This window comes from Rhamphochromis longiceps, linkage group LG18 (assembly GCF_057381845.1).
Source record: "Rhamphochromis longiceps isolate RC_006_pf linkage group LG18, R_longiceps_female_GT1.1, whole genome shotgun sequence".
Taxonomy (NCBI): Eukaryota; Metazoa; Chordata; class Actinopteri; order Cichliformes; family Cichlidae; genus Rhamphochromis; species Rhamphochromis longiceps.
Genome location: NC_140574.1, coordinates 28,241,948 through 28,264,941, shown reverse-complemented (window position 1 = coordinate 28,264,941; position 22,994 = coordinate 28,241,948). Strand labels below are relative to the sequence as shown.

At 38.8% G+C, this 22,994-nt stretch overlaps 1 protein-coding gene and 1 long non-coding RNA gene across 6 annotated transcripts; one reads left to right on the top strand and one right to left on the bottom strand.

Annotated features, from left to right (window-relative positions):
• The first annotated feature begins 4,417 nt into the window (after nt 1-4,417).
• Nucleotides 4,418-5,926, top strand: LOC146648568 (uncharacterized). The gene is made up of 3 exons (XR_014908636.1): nt 4,418-4,476; nt 5,584-5,731; nt 5,837-5,926. It is a non-coding gene; the product is annotated as an uncharacterized LOC146648568 (long non-coding RNA).
• Nucleotides 5,927-9,622: 3,696 nt separating this feature from the next.
• Nucleotides 9,623-20,137, bottom strand: LOC146648567 (endothelin receptor type B-like). 5 transcript variants are annotated; one of them, XM_085388293.1, is made up of 10 exons: nt 20,014-20,137; nt 19,825-19,914; nt 19,503-19,536; nt 18,634-19,110; nt 17,729-17,841; nt 16,707-16,911; nt 15,949-16,098; nt 13,019-13,152; nt 12,813-12,921; nt 9,623-10,506 (listed from the first exon to the last, which is right to left on the bottom strand). In XM_085388293.1, exons 4-10 carry the CDS (start codon nt 19,045-19,047, stop codon nt 10,372-10,374), a joined length of 1,260 nt encoding a protein of 419 aa, XP_085244419.1. In that variant the 5' UTR covers nt 19,048-19,110; nt 19,503-19,536; nt 19,825-19,914; nt 20,014-20,137; the 3' UTR covers nt 9,623-10,371. The 5 variants fall into 5 exon arrangements, with proteins under 5 accessions (XP_085244419.1, XP_085244416.1, XP_085244418.1 ...); XM_085388290.1 differs by having other exon boundaries at nt 19,503-19,645; nt 20,014-20,136; XM_085388292.1 differs by having other exon boundaries at nt 19,503-19,598; nt 20,014-20,136.
• Between the last annotated feature and the right edge of the window lie 2,857 nt (nt 20,138-22,994).

Sequence of the window (22,994 nt, the reverse complement as noted above, 5' to 3'; positions counted from 1 at the left end):
TGAAACCACTATTTTAAAGCAGTCTTTCTCATAGCCAGTTGACGTAACTCAGTGTATAAAGAAAATGACCCCAATTCTTACTTTAGAACAGTAAACACATTTTCTTCAAGCTATTGGGTGATGGACTCAATAGCTTGTTTTAATTTGTAAGGGCTTTATCTTACAATGTACAGTAGCAATTCTTATTGCAAATTATGCACACATTTAGAGTGAAGAACATGATAAATCCTGATACACCTTAAAGCCACTGTTTATGATGTAGTCCCTGTGACATCATCTATCTACGGCTAATGATGTCATCTTTAAGTCTGAGGTCATTAGCCGTTTCCGGGTCCAAACTTCGCTTCAGGTCCCAAAGTCAAACGAACACTGTGGCATCACTGAGAGCTACAAACTGTCTAAATTATTTTATCATTAATAAAATGATCAGCGTTGCTGCTCTACCAGGTGTAACAATTAAGTTTTCAGGCATCCATGAAAACAGCTCGATAGTTTCTACCTAAACATGATATACCATGTTCTGACTGAGGGATTTCTGAAAAATTTAAAACGTACAGCTCTGCTATCACTTCCAACATAAATAAAGACAGGAAACTAAATAGCAGTGACATTTGTGGGGTTACTGATGTTGGGCTATGATGATGTGCTATGTGGTGGCTAGCTACACAGCTATGGTTAGCATAATAAAACACATTAGCACAGTGAAGCTGGAGGATGAACGCTTTTTTCCACTCGATAAAAGTTAACATGAGGGTTAGGGACAAATGTAATTGCATTTTAGGATGCTGTAAACAGATCAAACTTCAGTCAGGATAAGAACTGAGATAAACCATCCACAATACAAGGTTAGTCATTAATTTACTGCTGCATGGGCTGGACTGTAATTACATCGTAAGGTTTTAAAACTGAGCTTTAAAATGAATAGTGATAATAAAAACTGAAAGAGCTGACAGTGATCACTGCCTTTTTTTAGGAGCGTGTTCAGATTAAATAGAACAAGATACAATACAACATGTTAAAAACACAACACCTTAATAAAGGTAGAGTAGTTTGGACCTGGAAGCAGAGTTCATACGTCATCACTTAAAGACTGGATTGGTTGTAGAGTATGTCAGGTTTGTTATTTTGACTGTCCCCTCCTTGATGTTTATTTGGATGAGCAAATGGTGGGAAATGATCAACTAATTCTATTGGTGGCTAGCAGCTTGGTTAGCGAGGTATTTTAAATAAAATGCTAATTTTGGTTAGAGCACAACAGGCTTAAATCAAAAAGTTTCTGGGTAAATTACTGGAGAAAGTTAAAAAACTAAATGGCCAACTCCTTAGTGTGTTATTTTGGAAAACTTATAAAACGTTATACCTGTTAGTCCTTTAAAATAGCCAGGTCTTAGATTACATATAACTTAGGGCTCCAGTTAAAAAATTTACCCATCTGTAATATACATGTATATATATATATTAGGGGTGCAACGATACACAAAATTCACGGTTCGGTTCGGTTCGGTTCGATACTTTGGTGTCACGGTTCGATATTTTTTCGATACAAAAAAAAATGTTCATGCCTTTTTAATTTGTCATTTATTAAAATTATAAATATATATTTTAACACAAAAGTACAGTTTTTAAATTTAACCCTAACCCTTGTGCGTGTTGTTTTTTAGCTCGTCATATTGCAGCCACAGAAATTCTTTTGTCCATGAAACCATAAAGCTGCACTTTCTTTTTGCCTTATAGTCTGATTTGTCATAACTTCTCCGTTTTGTGGTAAGCTTTTCTTTGGCTGTCACTTCTTCACCCTGACCTGTCTTATTTGGCTCAGCAGAACTAAAATATATATCTGTCTGTGAAGGTTCTCAGTCATCCAGGTCATCGTAGTGAAATATATATCCTGCCGCACTCACATAAGCTCAGCGATTCTCTGCGCGATCAACCTCTCACATGTTTAAGCTGCGGGAGATTTCACTTGTCATGTTTGCATAGTAAGCTAACAATTAATAAGACGATGTCAGAGGAATTGGTGCACAAATTATCATCACTCACAGATCAGTTCTGTCGCTCTCTATACACAGTTCGCGCGATTGCAAAGTGAAAGCAAAAAACAAGCGCAAATTCAAACACGATTTCAATATGTCACATATTGACAGTGGCTCACCCAATGACATAATTACCCAGCTACATTTCTGAAAGAATGCAAAAGCATTGACATATATTTTTCCTTCCTACAATAGCCCGACAGGCAGGGGAGAGATAGCCCCGGGACGTCGGGCTAGCGATATTGCGAGCCCTGTATCTGATTGAGGAATCACTCATCTTTGGAAAAGAGAGTTTATTACAGAGAAATGTCTCTTTCCAAAATAAAAGCTATACTATCCGCTTCTTCTGGGCTATATTCTCAGCAGCATATTAAACATATCAGGTCTCCATAAGGAGAATCATGTGCTAACAGCTGTCTAAATGACTCGGCTAAAGTTTGTAGCATGCATGCTTGTTGTTTTTGTCTTTGCACTAGGATGATGTCGGTGTAAATGTGCAGTCATATTCGTTGTGTTCCCACTAGTGCTTTCAGGTTAATCTCGTTGATAAAACCTTAACGCCACAACACGGCAAATCTCCGTTAACGAGCTACCCTATACAGAGGGGCTAGACGGCCAACACGTTAACGAGCTAACTGCGCTAACACACTAGCTCCCACCCATGTAATTGAGCATTGCATGGCACATCCAACATACTGTTTTACTTTAGTCCATGACTCGCTTACCTTCAGGGTCATACGTCACATGAAAACCAAAATAATTCCAAACGCCAGATCTGAATGAGGGTGGGGAGGTCCACTTCTGTCTCGCTAGCTTGCCCTGCGCTCTTCCTTCTGACCATGCTGTCTGTGTTGAGTGCTCAGTGAATCTGCGTTCGACTACTCCGCCTAGGCTGCACTCTCGAGCCTAGGCGGAGTAGTCAAATGCAGATTCACTGAGCGCTCAACACAGACAGCATCGTCAGAAGGAAAGTTGATAAAATAAATTACAAATTTTGTATTGTTCTTTTTTTTTCTCCCCTTTGGTTTTCTTTCTTTCTCTCCCCCTCTTTCTTTCATTCTTTGCCCCTGTCCTATCCCACAGTCATGTCTGTCCCATTTGCAACTGAAAATAAAATAAATTCATAATTATAATAAAGGTCAATCAAATGGACCAATATGATGATCCACTTAAAATAAATCCTCTTGGCATCTTTCTTGGCCTCAAGACAACAATTCTGATGGCTATAGATCCAAACGGGACACAAAAAAAAAAAAAAAAAAAAAAAAAAAATTGAAAAAAAAAAATTGAAAAAAATTGTATTGTTCGATACATATGCGTACCGAACCGAAAGCACTGTATCGAACGGTTCAATATCGATACGAATATCGTTGCACCCCTAATATATATAGACACACACACACACACACACACGCACACGCACACACACGACATTATGGTACAAGGTAAGGAGTATTGGAACTATATTTACGGCACTTAGTAGCTTCATTCCCCCATCCACCCCCAGAAGCTGGAAGAATTTGTAAAAAGCCAACCAGCTAAAAAAGAAAAGCAATACATTACATTAAGCTATAGCTCACCAGGGGATATTCATATAGGCTTTTGTAAAGCTACACCCTTTTAGAACCCTTTTTGTACAAATGTAAAAAAAATGTGTGGAAAGGATTCTTTTACCACTGGGCAGTACCAGACTACTTCTAATTTGACACATAAATCTACATTTACAGCTTTTCTTACAGCTTCACTCTTAGAAAGGATGTGTTAAAAAATGACACAAAAAATGTGTTGTTACACTATTAACACATTTTGTGTAAATTTTAACATAACATGTGTAAGAAAATGTGTAAACATTGAAAAAATGTGTAAAACGCTTAACACACTTGATGTGTTGCACAGTTTAACACATTTTGTGTGTTATTTTCAGAATCTAACAACAGGACCTAAAATTAGCAGCTCAGTAATTTGATGCTAGCCCTGTGTTTAGTGAAATAAATTGTAGATTAACAATGTATTATAACTATATTAACTGAATAAATAAAATGTTTAGTTATTGTTTGTTTTCCTTAATCCTTTCCTCATTACTTTCAACAAATAAAACATTTTATAATGTAATGTGGACCAAGGTGTATGGTGTACTAAAATTCTGAAAGAGGATTAATTTTTTATTTCTCAATATGTATAGCATACCAATTAATGGCCATGGCTATACTATAAGCATAAGTATCCACAAAGAACAGGCTTAATTTTGACCGTAACATGTGAATACAATTGAAGCAAAAGTAGAAAATGAAATGAGTAAGAACACACATGCTTAAAATTGAAACAAATTCTGCCCAGCAACATGACATACCGGCGGCGGGAAGGGGGCGCTATCTTTCGCGCCAATGAGACAAAGGAGACAAAGATGGAGGTTACGTCGCCTAGTATGTTGTCAGACCTTACAGTAAGTATCATTTACCAGTTTATCTTAATGTACTGAAAATATGCCGGGTTTCTGGAAGAATGTGAATTTATATAAAATATAGGAGTTTAGAGTTTAAGTTAATTACTGCTTAACTATACCTAGCTAACCTTAATGTAACAGTCTTGCTAACATATCCTACTCTTAATTTTATTATTAGTTCTTGGATTTCGTGCCATACTCCATTAGAGTTAATGTGTTTTGGTAGTATTTTTATGAATTACTTTATTCATGTATTTATCTATTTACTTTATTTATGTATTAGAGTATTCAGAAATTGCTCTTAGAACCAGTGTGGTAGTTGGCTAGCGGCTCCGACAGGCATTATGTTGTCTATGAGCAACGCCAGAGTCAGCACCTAACCGTAGCAGTGTTGAGTAAAATGACAATATTGTCGTTAGCTCTGAATATAGCAAATGTAGTTATCACCGCGACCATTCGTTTACTAGCAGAGAATAGGAATAAAGACTGAGTAACTTTAACATGAAATATACCTCATATTGAGGAGATAATTATTTTTTCAAGCAGTTAAAGCAGTTTTTGCATCTAGTATGATTAACTAAAGTATGTGCACATTCTTTTTTAAGGCTTATTGCTGGAAACATGCTCTGATATAGTTTCTTTTTTATGCAGAACTTCTGAGGAAGTAATAGTCAGTGTTATTTAAAAAACCAAACAACAGCAACTTGACTATGCAAATTATCTTACTTATTTAGCCATGTGTTTCATTTTTTCAGCACACATATGACAACTTAGAATCTGTCAAAGTCCTTGTAACCACTTTTATAGATGAGAAAGAAATTTGTAAAAAAAAAAAAATTCTTATTGTCAGCAGTGCCACAGACATCAGACATCACTATTAGTCAGGATCAGATTTATTCACCAAGTAGCAACTAGAAGATAAAATCAATTTATTTATTATTCAGAATTTCTTTTAGTCATTGCGTTATAATCACGTAGTTAAGAAACCGCCTTCTTCTGCTGCAGCTTTTTGAGTAAACTCGTGCTTTTATGCTCTGTGGAAATTTGCTGTCATGACTTTGAAGATTATTGCAGAGAGGTAAAGTGTCTGGTGTTGCCTTTACACAGTCTACCATTACCACAGAAGAACAAAGTCAACCCCTGAAGTCACTCAGGAAAGCCCCACAGATTCTTAAGGAGTATGAAACCTGTCGGTGCCATCGAGGAGGCTCCTTGTGAAGACTTGCATTGGGGATTTGGTGGAGAGGTGTGGTTAGTAAGTATCGCACTTTACTGTACTTTGTTAAAATTTTGCAATGAATGTTTTCCTTTAAAAATGTTGAAGTGCACAGAAGTAAAAAAGTTTACCTTTGTTTTCCAGTTACCCTCTTAGTGCAGAGAAGCTAACTGTAGCAAAAAGCATCCTCACCACTTTTCCACCCTTAAGTGGCAGGACAGGGGGAAGGATTTGTAAGTAAATTTAGCATTTTAATAATGTAAATTCCACTACATACTGTAAATTGCACTTGTTCCCACTTACTGTGTATCGTTTAACCTTTATCTAATTATTTATTAGAGCTTTTTTTCTCAGTTAAAATTGCTCAGCTGTTACCCATATACCTCTGTCCTTTCTTCCTCAGGAGCCATAACTTCTCCGTTTTGTGGTAAGCTTTTCTTTGGCTGTCACTTCTTCACCTTGACCTGTCTTATTTGGCTCAGCAGAACTGAAATGCTTTTACACACTCACTCACAAAAACTCAGCGATTCTCTGCGCGATCAACCTCTCACATGTTTAAGCTTGCTGCGGGAGATTTCACTTGTCATGTTTGCATAGTAAGCTAACGATTAATAAGACGATGTCAGAGGAATTGGTGCACAAATTATCATCACTCACAGATCAGTACTGTCGCTCTCTATACACAGTTCGCACGATTGCAAAGTGAAAGCAAAAAAACAAGCGCAAATTCAAACGCGACTTCAATATGTCACATATTGACAGTGGCTCACCGATGCCAATGACATAATTACCCAGCTACATTTCCGAAAGAATGCAAAAGCATTGACATATATTTTTCCTACAATAGCCCGACGGGCAGGGAAGAGATAGATTTTGGTAGCCCGACTGAAAAAATCGCTAGCTCCGGGACGTCGGGCTAGCGATATTGCAAGCCCTGTATCTGATTGAGGAATCACTCATCTTTGGAAAAGAGAGTTTATTACAGAGAAATGGCTCTTTCCAAAATAAAAGCTATACTATCCGCTTCTTCTGGGCTATATTCTAAGCAGCATAAGGAGAATCATGTGCTAACAGCTGTCTAAATGACTCGGCTAAAGTTAGTAGCATGCTTGCTTTTTTTTGTCTGCTTCCACTTGTCTTTGCACTAGGATGATGTCGGTGTAAATGTGCAGTCATATTCGTTGTGTTCCCACTAGTGCTTTCAGGTTAATCTCGTTGAAATGACCTTAACGCCACAACACGGCAAATCTCCGTTAACGAGCTACCGCCTATCGCTCCGTGCATGGGGCTAGACGGCCAACACATTAACGAGCTAACTGCGCTAACACACTAGTTCACACCAATGTAATTGAGCATTGCATGGCACATCCAACATACTGTTTTACTTTAGTCCATGACTCGCTTACCTTCAGGGTCATACGTCACATGAAAACCAAAATAATTCCAAACGCCAGATCTGAATGAGAGTGGGGGAGGTCCATCTTGCAAGGAGAGCTTAACTTCTGTCTCACTAGCTTGCCCTGCGCTCTTCCTTCTGACTATGCTGTCTGTGTTGAGCGCTCAGTGAATCTGCGCTCGACAGTGCAGCCTAGGCGGAGTAGTCGAACACAGATTCACTGAGCGCTCAACACAGACAGCATCGTCAGAAGGAAAATTGATAAAATAAATTACAAATGTTGTATTGTTCGATACATATGCGTACCGAACCGAAAGCACTGTATCGAACGGTTCAATATCGATACGAATATCGTTGCACCCCTAGTATTTACCTGAGGAAAGCATTTGTCTACACCTCACTGAATACTATCTTTATCTTCCCCCATCTCCAAGCCTGGAACAAGTATTGCATCGCTTTGCAGTGATCCTGAAGCATCATCCACAACACACCAACCCCAGCTGATATGCATCGGTGATCTAAAGAGGGCAACCAGGCAGTACATCATTGTTGCTAAGAATGACAGAGTAACCATTTCTCTGAATGATGGCCTGACGTGTGCTGTGGATAAGCTTTTCAAACTGTACTGGGTATGTAACTTGTCCTATCCAGCACCACTTGGCTCCGTCTTCACCTTCTTTGAGTTTGTCTATGACCTGCCGCTGTCCACCCAAAGGAAAACCAAAGTACTGGAGCTGATTGCACAGATTAAAGGATGCAAGTAAAATGTTCACCTGTCCAAAATGTAGAGAGTCTCTGTTCACAGAGGTGAGAAACCTCATTTGGCATCTTTGTCAAATACACTGCTTATCAGGACTGACCATTTTTATGCCTATGCAGTGGAAAGGTCAGACAATATGAACTGATTGGCTGAAATTTTTGATTTTTGTATTTAAACCCAAGGTACAAAATTGTATAACCTGGATGCTATATTCGCCAAAATGTATGTTTTTCTGTTTGCATGCAACTGCACATTTGTTAAATGTTGACAATTTGTTGAAGATGACAATTGTTACCTTTAAAAATTTTAATTCATGTATTGTCTGGATTATATCAGAACATTATATATATATATTGAAAAAATTGAAAAATTGAAAAAAGGGCAATCATATATATGATTGCCCTTTTTTCAATTTTTTTTGACATTTTAATGATCTAGAGAGATAGAAAGCTAGTCAGATATGAATTTTGTTTGATTTTGTAAAGTAAAAATTGTGATATAGCTTTGGCTAAAATTGAATTTAAAACATTTTAATTGAAAAGATTCTGACAGTTGTTGTTCATTCAGTTTGTAATGATTTATAATATGCCAAATAAAAAATGGAATTCAATAAGTGTATAATATATACCCATCTTTTTTCTCCTTTTTAAAAAAAAATTGAAATGTACACATTTTAACACATCTTTGTGTCAAAATAACACATCTTTGTGTTTACATTTTTTAACACAGAAGATGTGTTAAAGGAGCAGACACATTAATTGTGTTAAAACTGACACATCATGTGTTGTCCCTAATCTGATGCAGCACATGTGTTAAAATTTAACACATGATGTGTCAATTTTAACACATCCCTTCTAAGAGTGTTCTTGAACTACCAAAATAAACTTGCCTGGGTCAATAAATGAGTTGATTTTAAACAGTACTTTTGTGGTTTGATTATAGAATATTGGATAAGTAGCTCACTGAACAAAATTCGCTCTGTTAGCCAAGTTGTGTAGCAGATTATTTAATTATTTATTTTTTTATGTAGCACTGATCTAGGAGGTGATCAATCACACCAGTAAGAGGGCCAGCATTATCCAAAACCAGATAAATCAGTTTACCCTCTGTTTGAAACAGATAAAAAAGTAATTCAGAGAGGAATGTACTGAATGTGATTATGTTCAGTTAGGGCTAGTTACAGGAGTGGTGGGTTTGATTTGATGTCAAACCACACTGGATTGTTTGAAGACTTGCTGGAGGAACAAAGGCAGAAAGGTTATGGCAGAGAGACGAAACAGGAATGTGCAGAGATAAGGAAGTAAAAAGTAAGGGAGAGGACAAAGAAGTAGTAAAAAAGATGAGAAAAACAGACATAAAAAAGACAGTGATGGCAAGGAGAGTGGATAAAGAAATGAAACAAGGAAGGGTGGTGAGAGATCAGAGGACAGAGAGCTTCTTTGACAGCTAATGTGACATGCGTGACACTGGTTTAGCCTCAAGCAACATTCCCAGGTCAGAAATGTGTGTGTGTGTTTGGGGCAAAGAAGTGGGGAGAAAAACAGAGAGATCACAGTAATGTTCTGTGTTGGCACTCGCCATCACATGATGCTGCCTGCTGTCACACTTAAATCGAGGCCACATGCTCAAACACCCTCCCACATACACTAACACACACACACTCCCACAAACACAGAATACACCATACACTTAAGCCAACAGCAGACAGACCTAAAAAGAAATCTTTAAAAATTAATATAAAAATAATTTACTGTTTTCTTTTTGTAATATAGTCATGATTTTATGTGTTATATTTATTGAAAAAAGAAACCCTACATCAAAGGTAAGGAGTCAAATTAAGATAATCAGGCACTAATATAATGACAAAATGCATAAAGCCTCAGGAACAGGCCAAGTATGGAACAATATGATACAATAGCTGACGGTATCACAGCTGAAGTCACACAGCGTCAGTAGTTTTGTTGCTAGTGAGAATACACAAAGAAAATAAATTTCAAAGCATTAACAAGTATGCAAAAGCATGTAAAATGCTCATGTACATTCATTTTTTTTACAGAAAAAACATGCAAAATCCCCAAATGGCTGTTTTACAAGATGCTGAAGTATGTAACAAATACACTACAATGCATACACTATCCAGGCTGCAAGCCTGGCAAGCTGTCTTAGCTTATCAACCCTTAACCCCCAATTTTACACAACATAGTTGAACTTTGCTCCTGTTCAGTTCTCCATTTTTAATGTTATTCATGCCTGTATAAATTTGATACTTCCTATCCAAGAGTGCAGCTTTGGAGGTGTGCTGACACTTCATTCTTGGACAGAATGAGTGTGGCACTCCATGATAAGTGCTAAAAGTTTCAGGTTAGATTGAGTTGCAGTGAGAGCTGATTTCCGGCGGTATGTAATAGAAGAGTTTAAGGACATTTCATATTATGCTGTAGATAAAAACAAATGGGTCCCTGTCCTCATTTACGCAGGCATACTTCGATGTTTTTTGGTTGTTTCTCACTTCTGGGCCTCTCCTCAGGCTGTCGAGGACTTGTTGGTCATGCGAGAGTTGCTCTGTTCGGAGCCTCGGTCGCTGACTTTAAGCTTCATGCACGACTGCTTTTCGTCCATTAACATCTCTGTCGTTACGCACCAGGAGCACAGACAGGACTAAAGAAGAAAAGAAACTGTGAGGCTTAGGCTGCGAGAAAAGAGGAAGAGTGTGAACACTGTTCGCACTTTGACAAAATAGTGACTGATTCTTACAGCCTTTTTTTGTTGCAGCCTTAGAAATATTTCATCACTGTAAGAAATAAGCTTATTCTCTTTTTGTTGTATCACTACTACTTTCTTTATGGTAGAGCTAAAGCCAGCAGCTAGTTAGCTTGGCACAGAAATGTAAGCCTTGTCTAGAAATAGTCCAAGTTAGTAAAAGTTAAGAAAAATTTCTGGGACCAAACACTGAGGCGTCACTGAGAGTTAAAATCACTAAATGCTCTTTCATCTCCAATAAAATGATCAGTGTAGCCATCCTTCTAGTGGAAGGTTAGGCAGAGCAGGTTTCCACTTAAATATGAAATAACATTTTCTGAATGAATTTTTTTCTGAAAAAACAAAAAATTAAAAACACACACCTGTATAACATTGGAAGTAAACAAAAGCAGAAAAATAAACATGAACATCATTCAGAGGGTTTGTGAAGTTGGGTTAGTTGATATATAATAGTGTGCTATCTGGTGGCTAGCCTTAGAGCTATGGTTAAGCTAAAATAAATACAATACTACTGTAAAGATGTAGCATGAGGATTAAACTATTTTCAGTAAAAGTTCATACTGAGGATATCTGGTGGGCTGAGACAAACAGCATCATATAGCAGTAAGAAGAGGCCAAAAATGACTATGAGTGATATGTCATCACTTAACTAAGGCTACGTTCACACTGCAGGTCTTAATGCTCAATTCCGATTTTTTGATCAAATCCGATTTTTTGTTTGCTTTTTCACACTACAAATAAAATGCGACAGCAAATGCGCTCTGGTGTGAACCCTCAAAGCGGCCCACATGTGCAAAAGAAGACGTCACACACAACGCGCTCTGTTTAGACCCAGACCAAACAGTATTGTTTGACTGATGGCCCTTAATATAAAGACTTCGGACTTTACGTTTCCCAATTTTTGCTTTAAGTTTTTTTGTTATTTACATAATAATGTAAAAATAACCTAATAATTATCCTTATTGTTGTTTTAGAGAGGAGCGGTGCTTCAAAGGATAGTTGCAGATTTCTGTCAGAATCTGCAGATTATACAGTATAAATAAAATATTCACGTTTCTCCAACGTTTTCTTCCCAACAGTTTCACTAACATCTACGCTGGATGGCCAGGAAGCGTTTGCGATGTCTTATCGGGTGCTTCTCGGGAGCTGATAATTGGCGTCTGTCTCGTGTCAGTGACGTAAAAGACGGATTTAATGCGACTTGACCATTCAAACAGCAGTCGTTTTCTAAAACATCGGATATGTATCGGGTTCAGTACCACATACGAAAGTGACCCAGGTTGGATTTGAAAATATCGGATTTGTGCCGTTCACACTGTCATACCATGATCGGATATGGATATAGGGTCAAAAAAAATTGGATTTGATGCGCTTTTGCCTGCAGTGTGAACGTAGCCTAACAGATGGCTTAATTTTGTGTTGTAAAGACAAAAATCTGTGTCCACACGGGGAGCGATTAGTTCATTGTGCATTGCTTTCGAGCTGATGGTCGATTGGCTAGGATGTAGTGATCACTGGTATCCTAAGCTCCTTTTCCATTTGTACCTACTCAGATCAGGTTTTTTCAGGGTTTTCCATTAAGTGATAGTACCTGGTATCAGGTACTAAAATGGTACCTGCTCAGATGGAGTTCAAAGCAATCTGACCATGTACTAAAATGTGACATTGTCAGACTGCATGCCACCGAATGGCTGGTCAGTTCTGAGAGAGTCTCGTTCACAGAAATCAAAACTGCCATTTTTGATATCCGACATCGAGGGAATTGGTTACAGAAAGCAACTCCCACGAGTCTGACGAAAAGCCACAGATCGAGCAGCAGGTATATTGTTGCCTCGGTGTCCGCCTTTGTTGTAGCGTTCGTGTTATGGGAGGCTCGGCCGCGTTGCTATAATGATGACCATGGTACTAGATTGTAATGGAAAACCAGGTGTTCCAAGTTGAGTCCATCTGAGTAGGTACTACTGGAAAAGGGGCTCTGCACACTCATTGGTAGTTGCTTCAGTTGCTTGTCTCTATGTTGAGAATATTTTATTTCGGGACCTGCCTACTTTGAGGTACCAGAATCTTTTTTGCCTTTAGTCACTTCACATTTCGGAAGTCAATGTGAATCACTTCCTGTGTGGGTGCAGTTTAACACCAATAAACAAAATACATTAGCACAATAACCAAAAAGTAAAGCCTTTTTTGAGTGAGTTACACTTTACCCTGAAGCAGTTCTTGAAGCGCTTGCTGACCATGTAGAGGGCGATGGGGTTGATACAGGAGTTGACAGATGCCATGTTGATGCCAATGTAGTCCAACACCAAAAAGAAACTAAAATATATCACAGTGGTATATTAGTCTTCCACTTCACACTGTCTTCGAGGCAAGTTTTTTTATCTACTAAATTATCATGACTTCCCCTCCATACCTGAGCAATTCACACCGGTTTGGATCCTTTTCATCATAGATGGTGAGCTTCAGGATACGGCTGAGGTGGAGAGGCAGCCAGCACAGAGCAAAGACTAAAACCAGACAAAACACTGTCTTCGCCACCTCCCTCCGCTGAACACACACAAAAACACATAAATTACAGTTTGGCACCGAAGTAGCTAGGGCTGAACGATATATCGCATTTGCGATAATATCGCGACATGATCAAGTGCAATTTTCTAACCACAAAGGCTGCGATTATACTGCGATTATAAGGCAGTCCAAATTACTACCATATCCCAGAATTCATAGCGCGGCCCAGCCAAACTCCAGTTTCCAGCAATGGCGGCCGCTACTAAGTTTTAAAATTACTCATACTAATCTTTCTGGGTCACAAAATAAACTTTTAACATATTTTCAGGCGAGAAAGTAGTTGTGTAAACATCAAATATCTGCTCGGTTTATCAAGATATCCCATATTTGCAAAAGTGCTTCGACGTTTTCAGAGGCGTCTGCTACCCACCAGCTCGACAGCTAGCCGGGAGCTCGAGGGTTACTGATGCGGCCGAGAACGGCACAATTCCCGGCACATCATTTTCAGATCACCGCGGAGTTTCGCTGCTCGGGTTAAACGTGATATATAAGTCACTTAGACATAGGGATGGGTATCGAAAACCGGTTCTTGTTGAGAACCGGTTCCCACTGTTTCAATTCCTTGGAATCGTTTGCCACTTTTAAAAACGATTCCCTTATCGATTCCAGTCGCCCCGAATGACGTCATCACGTTGAGTAGCGTCTTTTACCCAGTAGGAAACACGGCGCCTGAGCGGCGCAAACGCTCAAAAGTTTGGTTACAACTTATGAGAAAGGATGACAACAGGGCAACGTGCAATACTTGCAAAGTAGAGATTTCATCAGAGGGAGGAAACACTACGAACATGCAAAAGCATTTGCTCAAAAAACACGCGATTGCTTTCAACGAATGTCGTGTTTTTGATCCGCTCCGGACTAGCGAAGCTCAACCCAGCAGCAGCGGTAGCGTTTCCACGTCCTCTCCCGTTAATACTGCAGGTAACTAATCAATTAGCATTGCATATTATGTTAGCGCGATTTACCTTATTACAAAACCTGCTATTACTGTGCGTTGCATTTAGTGACCATGATGAGAGAGGCAGACAGAGTCTGGCTCAGATGCTGGCAGTTCTCGCTGCAGTCTACCGGTAGCGTCTCCTTTCAGGCCTGGATAGACGAATGTCACCGAGCAGTGACTCAGTTTGTGGTCAAAGGCTTGCACCCATTTGCCACAGCACATGCCCCCAATTTCACTTTGGTAAGTGAATGTGTTTAATTGTAGGCAGGGACATTACTGGATATTCTTGTGTAATTGCTACAGAATAATTTATGTTAAACTTTGTTATTGCTACAGAAGAATATTTATTTTATTATTTTACATTTACAATGTTTTTCCTGGGGACCCTGTGACACCCCATTGAAGAGCCGTAGGCTGGATCTCTTAAGATCTCACTGTTGGGTTTGTAAGGCCATGTTACTCCTAAATTTCTATCTTGTTCAAAGAGAAGATATAAAACAAAGTTCTAAGCTAATCGACTTTAGTGTTCTCCTTTTAAAAAAAAAAAAAGAATCGATAAGAGAATCGATAAGGAATAGAATCGTTAAACAGAATCGAAAATGGAATCGGAATCGTTAAAATCTTATCAATACCCATCCCTACTTAGACAACCTAAAAATGTTATTGTTGGGCTTTTTTCAGTGTTTTGTTTGTTCGTGAGTAAATCGGTTTGGCTGAGATTAAAGTTATTAGATTAGATAAAATAAAACTTTATTAATCCCCCGGGTGGGTTCCTCCTTGGTTTTCACACAGCTGACTAAACGTCAAACAGAAAACTTATTAAACAGAAGTATGAGACAGTCGAGAATTTACGCCAGTGTCTGGTTATATTTTAGATAGCAAGAAGCAGACGGCCGAGTTTATTAAACTCCACCGAGACAGCGGTGACGCTAATCAGAAGGCTAGACCGTCCAATTTCACGCCTTTAAATTTTAAAGGCGTGTTTGTGTGTGTGTTTATACAATTGCTATTATGTTTGCACTTTATGTGTAATGTTACTGACTGCAGAGATCAGTAAGATGTGTGTATTTTTTATTTATTAGTTTTATTTATTTAATATTATTTTTTAATTGAATGACTGTCTAGTAGTTCACAGATGTCGAAAACTGAGTGTGGTAAAGCCACTGATTTTTTTTATGTATATTTCTGCAATCTGCACATTGTACTGACTTTCATTTTAATGTTTACACCAGGGTTCCTTGTCAGCACTTTATGCTCAGATGTTTGTAAGCTAAAAATAAACTATTGTGTATGTTCAAATATACTGTTGTGATTGAAGAAGTTAAATAAAAATGTCAGTCATCAATTCATGCATCACCTCATGTCATCATAACAGAGGTCTGTCTTCCAGGAAAGAACAGTTTAAAATTAATGTAATATAGTATTGGCCATACTATATGATGTATTGCTTGTCTTTGTTTAATAATACAGAAGACAAAGACCTTAAAAAATAATCGCATATCGCATCGCAATCGCAATATTGGGGCAAAAAATCGCAATTAGATTATTTTCCATAATCGTTCAGCCCTAGAAGTAGCTGTGGTGAAACTTAAGCCTTAAAGGAATTAGGCATCATTGGAAACATGTTTTCCCCTCAAAATGTAAAACATTTGTTATCAGGAATCAAATTGAATTCAGTAGGAAATGGGAGTTGCAAATTAGGCCGAAAACAGTGCAGAACATTACTTTAATAGCATTGTCTGTTTATCGTCCTATTACATTAGGAAAAATATCACTTTAACTCAACTAAATATGTCGTCAACAAACAGGCCTAATAAAGTGAGTTTTCACCATCTTACCTGTTTTAAGTGGTCGCTGAGCGCAATCTGCATGCCATTCTTCTTCCTCAGCATCTCACAGGTCATCAGGGTGTAGAAAATGGCAGTGCAGGCCAACGGCAGGCAGAAATACACACTGAACAGCCACCAGTCCTTTGCTGATTTATAAAACTGCACAGAGAACATAGCAGGACTGCACTGGATTGGGCACAAACATCTGTGCTGGAAATCTTTAGTTAAAGGTGAAGTATGTCAGAAGCAGATGGATTTTAATGGTGTGTAACCACGGTCTGACCGGGTTGACTCCAGGGTGTGTTTCAAGTTGCTGTTGACATGGTTTTACAAATCAATTTATCATAAGGCCCCAGTGGGAATAAATGTATTATTCTTTTTACATGAAGATAGACGAATGTAATGGCAAATACATTATATTAATCCATTAGCTATTACGCTACACATAATCAACCGCTGTAGTGTTTTCTGTCACCCAAGTGGGGGATGTTCTAATTCTTATGATCCATGACTTTTTTTCTTTTTGACAGTGTTTCATTTCTGGGAACTCTTCCTAACCCCGATCTAGCGGGGAAGCTGTCACAGTCTGATTAAGAGTGCCTGTGGTTTTAAGTGTACGTATAAGCGTATGCACACACATGTACACATTCACCTCTGCGTCTCTGTCCATATAAGTATGTGTTATACGACATACAGCTATGTCAACACGTACTATTTTTCTGCACAGCGAACCACAGGCCTTTAAAAGTCGGTGTGTTACAGCTCACCCTCATGAATTCGGTTTTCTGCACGGGGTGCAGCAAGCAGATCCTCAAATGTTCTCCTTTGTAGTTCATGGTGATCATGTCGAAGGCTATCGCCTCTGGCACAGCCAGGATGATGGATATTATCCAGATGAGCGCTATCTCGATAGCCATCCATTTTGGAACTCCGATCCCTTTGATACGGCTCCATGAGGCCACGGCACGATACCTGGAAGATGTGTGACATGTGGAGTCAGTTAGTTAAAGGAAGAGTTTGATGGCTTGGGAAATGTACTTAGTTGTATTTTTATTGAGAGGCAGCTCATAAGATGGCTATCACTGGTATATTTACATGGTGACTACATTGTACAATAAAGCAATTATAAAAACTCATCTGTTTAAAATGTATTTATTCTTAAAGTTTTGCATTAGAAGTGCATGACTCATGCAGCTAGAGCCACTTGCTACCTGTTAGCCTTACCTCAGGTAGGTCCACCACTAAACTGGGTCTTTCAACCACATTTTTAGTGTTGGCATTTTTAACAGAAACACAGTGGCTTCCTGTGTAGTTAAGTGATCTACCCATTAGGTCTGTGCTTAGCACTGTCTGTATCTGTATGACACACAAATATGTTTGCAGCTTGCTCACATGAACTTGCTTACTTGTAATGGCAAAAATGCTAAACCTGAGGCTTCCAAACAGTAGTCCAGAAACCATCGCCATGGTGACTGCGATACAGTGTGACATAAGTTACTGTTTTAATTCCTTTGTTTTTGCAATTTAAAAGAAAAATTGTGGATTTATCACCAAGGTGTCTTTCATACACTTTTTTTTTGTTTTGGTTTATTTGAGCCCTTTTTTATGTTCACCGTTCAATAATGGCATTAACAAAATGTCAGTTTACTAATGCATCAAAGTAGACAGCAGCCAGTGGGAACAAGAGAAAAAGTGAGGATAAAAAGTCACTGCTTTTTAATTGCAGTTGCAGCATTGAAAAAACAAAAAAGCAAAGATTGTTGTTCATTTGCCATGGCTTCATGCTTACCTGTCAATACTCAACGCACACAGACTCAGCACTGTAATCCCCACTGAGGATTTCTGCACAAATGGCACCAGCTTGCACAGAGTCACCCCGAATGGCCAATCCTCCGCCAGGAGCTGTATAGAGAGAGAAAGAGTTGATGACAGACTTAAACCATGGTAGGAAAGGAAGCAAATTTACTATCCCCCATTTTTACTCAGCCTCAGGCATCCAGTGCAGGCCAGGCATGTGTGAACCTGAACTTATCGTTCTTTTCTTGCCAGGTTTAACATTTTGGTCTTTTCCTTAAAACCACGAGTCCTGTTTGCCTCGGTTTAAACTCTAGGCAATGTGACCTAGTGAGAACACTCGCAGAGAAGAAGAAAACTCTGCTAAGCATGAAAGATATGGAACCTTTCATGCTGTCTTTGGATGGGTGTCTGGAATGTGATTGAAAACCTATTAAAATCAGATGTGAACATGTTTCTCTCCGTACCACCCCGTCTGTCCTGTCATTGCTATGGTATGCGGCTGTGACCAGTTGTTTTAACATGCTTGCCCCCTTACCCAAATATACAGACGCTCTTGGTTCTGTCTCTCTCTCTCACTCACTCACTCACTCACTCACTCACTCACACAAAAGGAGCCCAACAGATTAAAACATACCAGAGACATAAGGGGATATGGAGGGGCTCAGAATCCAGTAAGGTAATAACATTTTGAAAATTATGTGGAAGCCTGCTTTTACAAGCATGTGTGTGTATGTGTGCTCACGAGTTTAATAGGAATATTTGAGTACTTGTCTGGGATGTAGCTAAATATTTGTGCATGACCTCACAAAGTTATAGTTAAGTAAAAATAATGTTAAGCAGCTCATGCTTTCCTATGACTTAAGTACTGTTCCTATGCTATTCTGCAGTTTTTCTCACCTTATAAACATTAATGGGAATGGCGATGATGATATGTAGCAGGTCTCCAAGTGCCAGGCTGCCGATCAGTATATTTGGCCCGTTATGCATACACTTATTCTTATAGATGATCCTCAGAAGAGTGGAATTCCCAATAATACCGACAACGAAAACCAGGCAGGACACCACTGTGTTGATGTACTTGAAAGTGTCTCGGATTTCTGTGGGTCCAGTGCACATGGGTGGCAGGCGGCGGCGGGGCATGGTGCTGTTGGGCCGCACCGCACCCTGCACATCTCGTTCCACGAGCCCTTGTTTCTGGGTAACGGTGAGAGGCTCCTGGGGCACTTGTTTCTTTGGCTCCAGCTGTCCACTGGCCACAAGTATGTGGACTGCCAAAGCGAGTAACTCCAAGCAGAGGAGATGAGTCCTCATCCTTTGATTTTGACTGTGGATTTTATTCAAGAAACAGCCTGCAGCTGATCTTCTTTAGAGCTCCTGGAACACAGATTAGAAACACTGTGAACAGGCCTGGTGTTGAACTACAGCAGCAGTTCTTAGACTTTTTTTTTGGCATTCAGAAGCTGAAAACAGTTTGCACTCCACACCCCTCAAGTTTTTCTTTGATCAGAAATTAATTTTAAAAAATTTGTGTGTGTGTGGTTTTTTTTAAATTCCCCCTAAAAAAAAAACAACCCCTTGATGAATTAATAATTCAAATCATTTTTACTTCATATTTTTCATCTGGCACCCCAACTTCAGGGGCTCTGCACCCTACCAGTGGGGCCACACCACATTTTAACTTTGGCTAAAGGATCATTTTTATTTCCATTTTTTTTTTTTTTTTTGAGAGAGAGAGAGAGAGAGAGAGAGTTTTTATTTCAGCTTACCTTTGTATCTAATGTAGAAGGATGTCAACGTCCCCTTAGATTCAAAAATGCCTTTTGGTTAGTTTCACTTCTCGTGGATGTTTGTGCATCATTGTACTAAATGTTCAGGGGTAAATTACAAGGCTGTTTTTAGAATTCCTACCCTGAACAAGGAAAATACAACTGTTAGATTATTCAATTAACAACGGATGAGTGAAAGAAGACATAAATACACTAAGGCTGTAGGTTTCCCCCTTTTTATTGATTAAACAGTTAATTTAACACAGTCCCTAAATGAGTCAGTTAATGCTCTCCAGTTGCTCTTGTTAAAGTTCTTACTTACCAAACTCTGAAGTGGGAATTCTCCGATATCTGCGTCTCTTAGTTTAAAGTTCCTCAGTAACTCTCAGGCTCTCAGAACAGAGAACATTTCCTAAAGCAGAGGAATATTGTTCCAACAGTGACAGTTCAGTCATCTCCAACAGCAGCAGTCCTCTCTGTCACTGGGGCCAAAGTTAATGAAAAAACTTACAGTTGTGTGACTCAGTGGCTCCAGTCAGCAGTTCTACTTGTGCTCTCCTCTCCAGTACTGCGCTGAGTCTGGGTGTACACTCAAGAGTCTGCAGGGTTGATCCCTGCCCCACTCCTCCACACCCCGCAACCCCCAACCCCTCCTCTTTTTATTTAGAGGAGGGAGTGAGGGAAGATAGGCAGGATGTTCACGTTATTCATCAAAGTGCACCAGCATTAATGAAAGAAACGTGGTAAAATCAGTTCACAGGAGTGAACTGTTCACGCTGTGGTTTTGTGGTAGTTTATGTCTCACAATAAAAAATACATTCATTAGGATTCCTACAGAGGTTCACCATCACAGTTTTATCTGGCCTGTTTAAACGATTTCTCCTCTAACTGTGCAAGTTATCAATATCTGACATGAAGGTATTTCATTTAATATATGTCCCCAACAGTTATATTCCTGTCATACTATCAGACAGCTAAGAGTCTGCACACAAACTCCAAAAAATGGTTCCATGAGTCTCAAACTTTCACCAGTGAAATTTGTTGAGAACTGCCACACACGTTTACACATAATAAAGTAATTTAGTGTCCAAAACAAAGTATTTTAATATCAGTTTGAACTTTAAGATCAGTAGTTCTATGTTTTAAGTTAAATTTTGTCACATTTAAACACCATCCTGATGGGTTGAGGGTAAAGATGAGATAAAGATGTTGCTAGTAGTCTTATAAAACCACTGTCTGTATGACACCTTTTGATACCAGTCTTGATATTGCCACCATGGGCCAACTTCCATCTGTGAAAAATTCCCAGAGTTCCTGGAGTGGCCACATGAGACCTAAAGCAAGTTGTTCCACATTGACATGTACAAATATACAAAAAGTATTTAGTTCTGATATTGTACCCCTTTCATAATTTTTTGTGGCTCAGCCGTTTGGATTTTGTTAAAGGATAAAGTTGAAGGTGTGGCTGCTTTGATTGACATGTTTTTGTTGATAGACATACTAGGCCTTACTTCCACTTACACGAGTCACTCAACATGACTTCTTGACCTTGTTTATGGTGTTTGTGGCTTTCGGAGCATTTTCATGTAATTACATGTAATTATATGGTAAGTAATGTGACTTGCTGTAAGGCACAGACCGTGTGAGAAGCTTGTGCTCCAGTTTTAGTGGTTGAACCTATTATTTTTTAAATTTGTCTGTTTAAGTAGCTACTTATCAGTTATGTGCATCTGTGTGTCGCTCCCACCCAAACCCTCCATCCTATGCTGATATCAGCCCATTTGCACCGGCTGTTTTTGCTTTTTCTCTTTAACAAGGATAAACATGTTATGTCACTCCTCCACTTCTTTATTAATTTCTAAAAAAAAAAACCCAAAAAACCCCCGATCTGGTTAAATATTGATTGAGTGATACCCTGTGTGAAGTGAACACGGTAACTGACAATTATTGGATAAGTCTCAATTTTTAAGATGTTAGAGGGACCATGGTAAATAGAAAATACACTCACTTTCACATATCCTTAGTTGGTATGCTGAATGTTAAAGTTCATGACAAAATTCTTGTTTGGAAAGGTTGCAGAGAGAAAGCCTCTAAAAAAGTGTTACATTTGAATAAAAACACAAAACTTGTAGAACAATTTACTTTGGACAGATGAGGCCAAAGTGGATATTTGGCCACAATGCACAGTGGCATGTTTTGTGAAAACCAAACATAGCATATCAGCACAAGCACCTCATACCATCTGTCAAGCACGGTGGTGGAGGGCTGATGATTTGGGTTTCTTTTGCAGCTACAGAACTTGGACATCTTGCAGTCACTGAGTCGACCATGAACTGCTCGGTATACCAAAGTGTTCTAGGGTCAAATGTGAGGCCGTCTGTTTAACGGCCAAAGCTTAGCCCAATTTTGGTCTTGCCACAGTTAAATGAGTTTGAAAACAGCTGTAAATCTAGAACGGAATGACTGAAAAAGACTCATGAATTGTGTTTTTTTACACACTAATGTTGCATTTTGGCTTAGTTTTTGTTCAAACTGGCAGAAAAAAAAATCATTTGTTTGTTTGTTTGTTTTTTTTTTTTACCGTGACTGGACTTTAGACTTCCCTTCCTTTCCCAGCTCTTGGGCCGAAGTTAAATTAGCCATTAAAAAACAATGAACCATAAAATACAATTTAAACCCATTACAGGAGAAACATATACAAAGGGAATATTTCTACACTGTATCACACATGTTAGGCTTTATCACTTTTAAGTCATTGAACACTCCGTTTTGTTTCTTTGTGACCTTCTCATGTTGAGCCAAACACAATAAATAAAGGAGTTCTTGTTCTTGCTGTCAGGAGGTTGCCAGCTTATTTTCTAATGGGCATGTGAGGAGGGTTTTCGCATATGCAGTCCCCTGATCACAGTTGGTTAGATACCACAAAGAACACACTCCTGCTCATTTCCAAATTGACTTAGATGAATGTTGTGCTTACTTGGCTTGCTTTCACAGTTTACCCCACGGTACCACTACCAGGACTCACACAGATTGAGGTTGAGGGAAGGAACTGACAGTTAGGAGGTGGCAGAGCTTGGGTGGTGATAATAAATTAAATGATAAGTGGCATGACTTGTTAACTCTACCTTTGAATAATTAGGGAAACAATGAAATTACTTGTTTAAGTAATATCACAATCTCACAAGTGATGGTAAATGGACTGGTTCTTATATAGCGCTTTTCTACTCTGAGCACTCAAAGCGCTTTATAAATTATAAATAATGTCAAGTGAAAAATATTGCATAAATCAGGGGATGCAACAAGTAAACAGGATAAAAAAAACCAAACAGAGATCACCATAAGTAGATGAAAATAGTACATTTTCTGCACAGTTGTTTTCATATTCTTACAAGTCAGGCTGTAAGTGCTGCATAAACAGATCTCTCTGCACTCCATACATTTGTACTTTTGTAAAAATAATTTAGCGGTTTAAAAAAAACAAAAAACAAAGGT

Bases quoted from the DNA above. Each gene is read 5' to 3' on its own strand.
- LOC146648567 (XM_085388293.1), bottom strand. From the start codon at position 19,047: ATGAGGACTCATCTCCTCTGCTTGGAGTTACTCGCTTTGGCAGTCCAC. The intron at 16,099-16,706 runs GTGAGCTGTAAC...TTCTCTGTGCAG, and splicing joins AGAAAACCGAATTCATGAGG to TTTTATAAATCAGCAAAGGA. The intron at 13,153-15,948 runs GTAAGATGGTGA...GTGTGTGTTCAG, and splicing joins TCAGCGACCACTTAAAACAG to CGGAGGGAGGTGGCGAAGAC.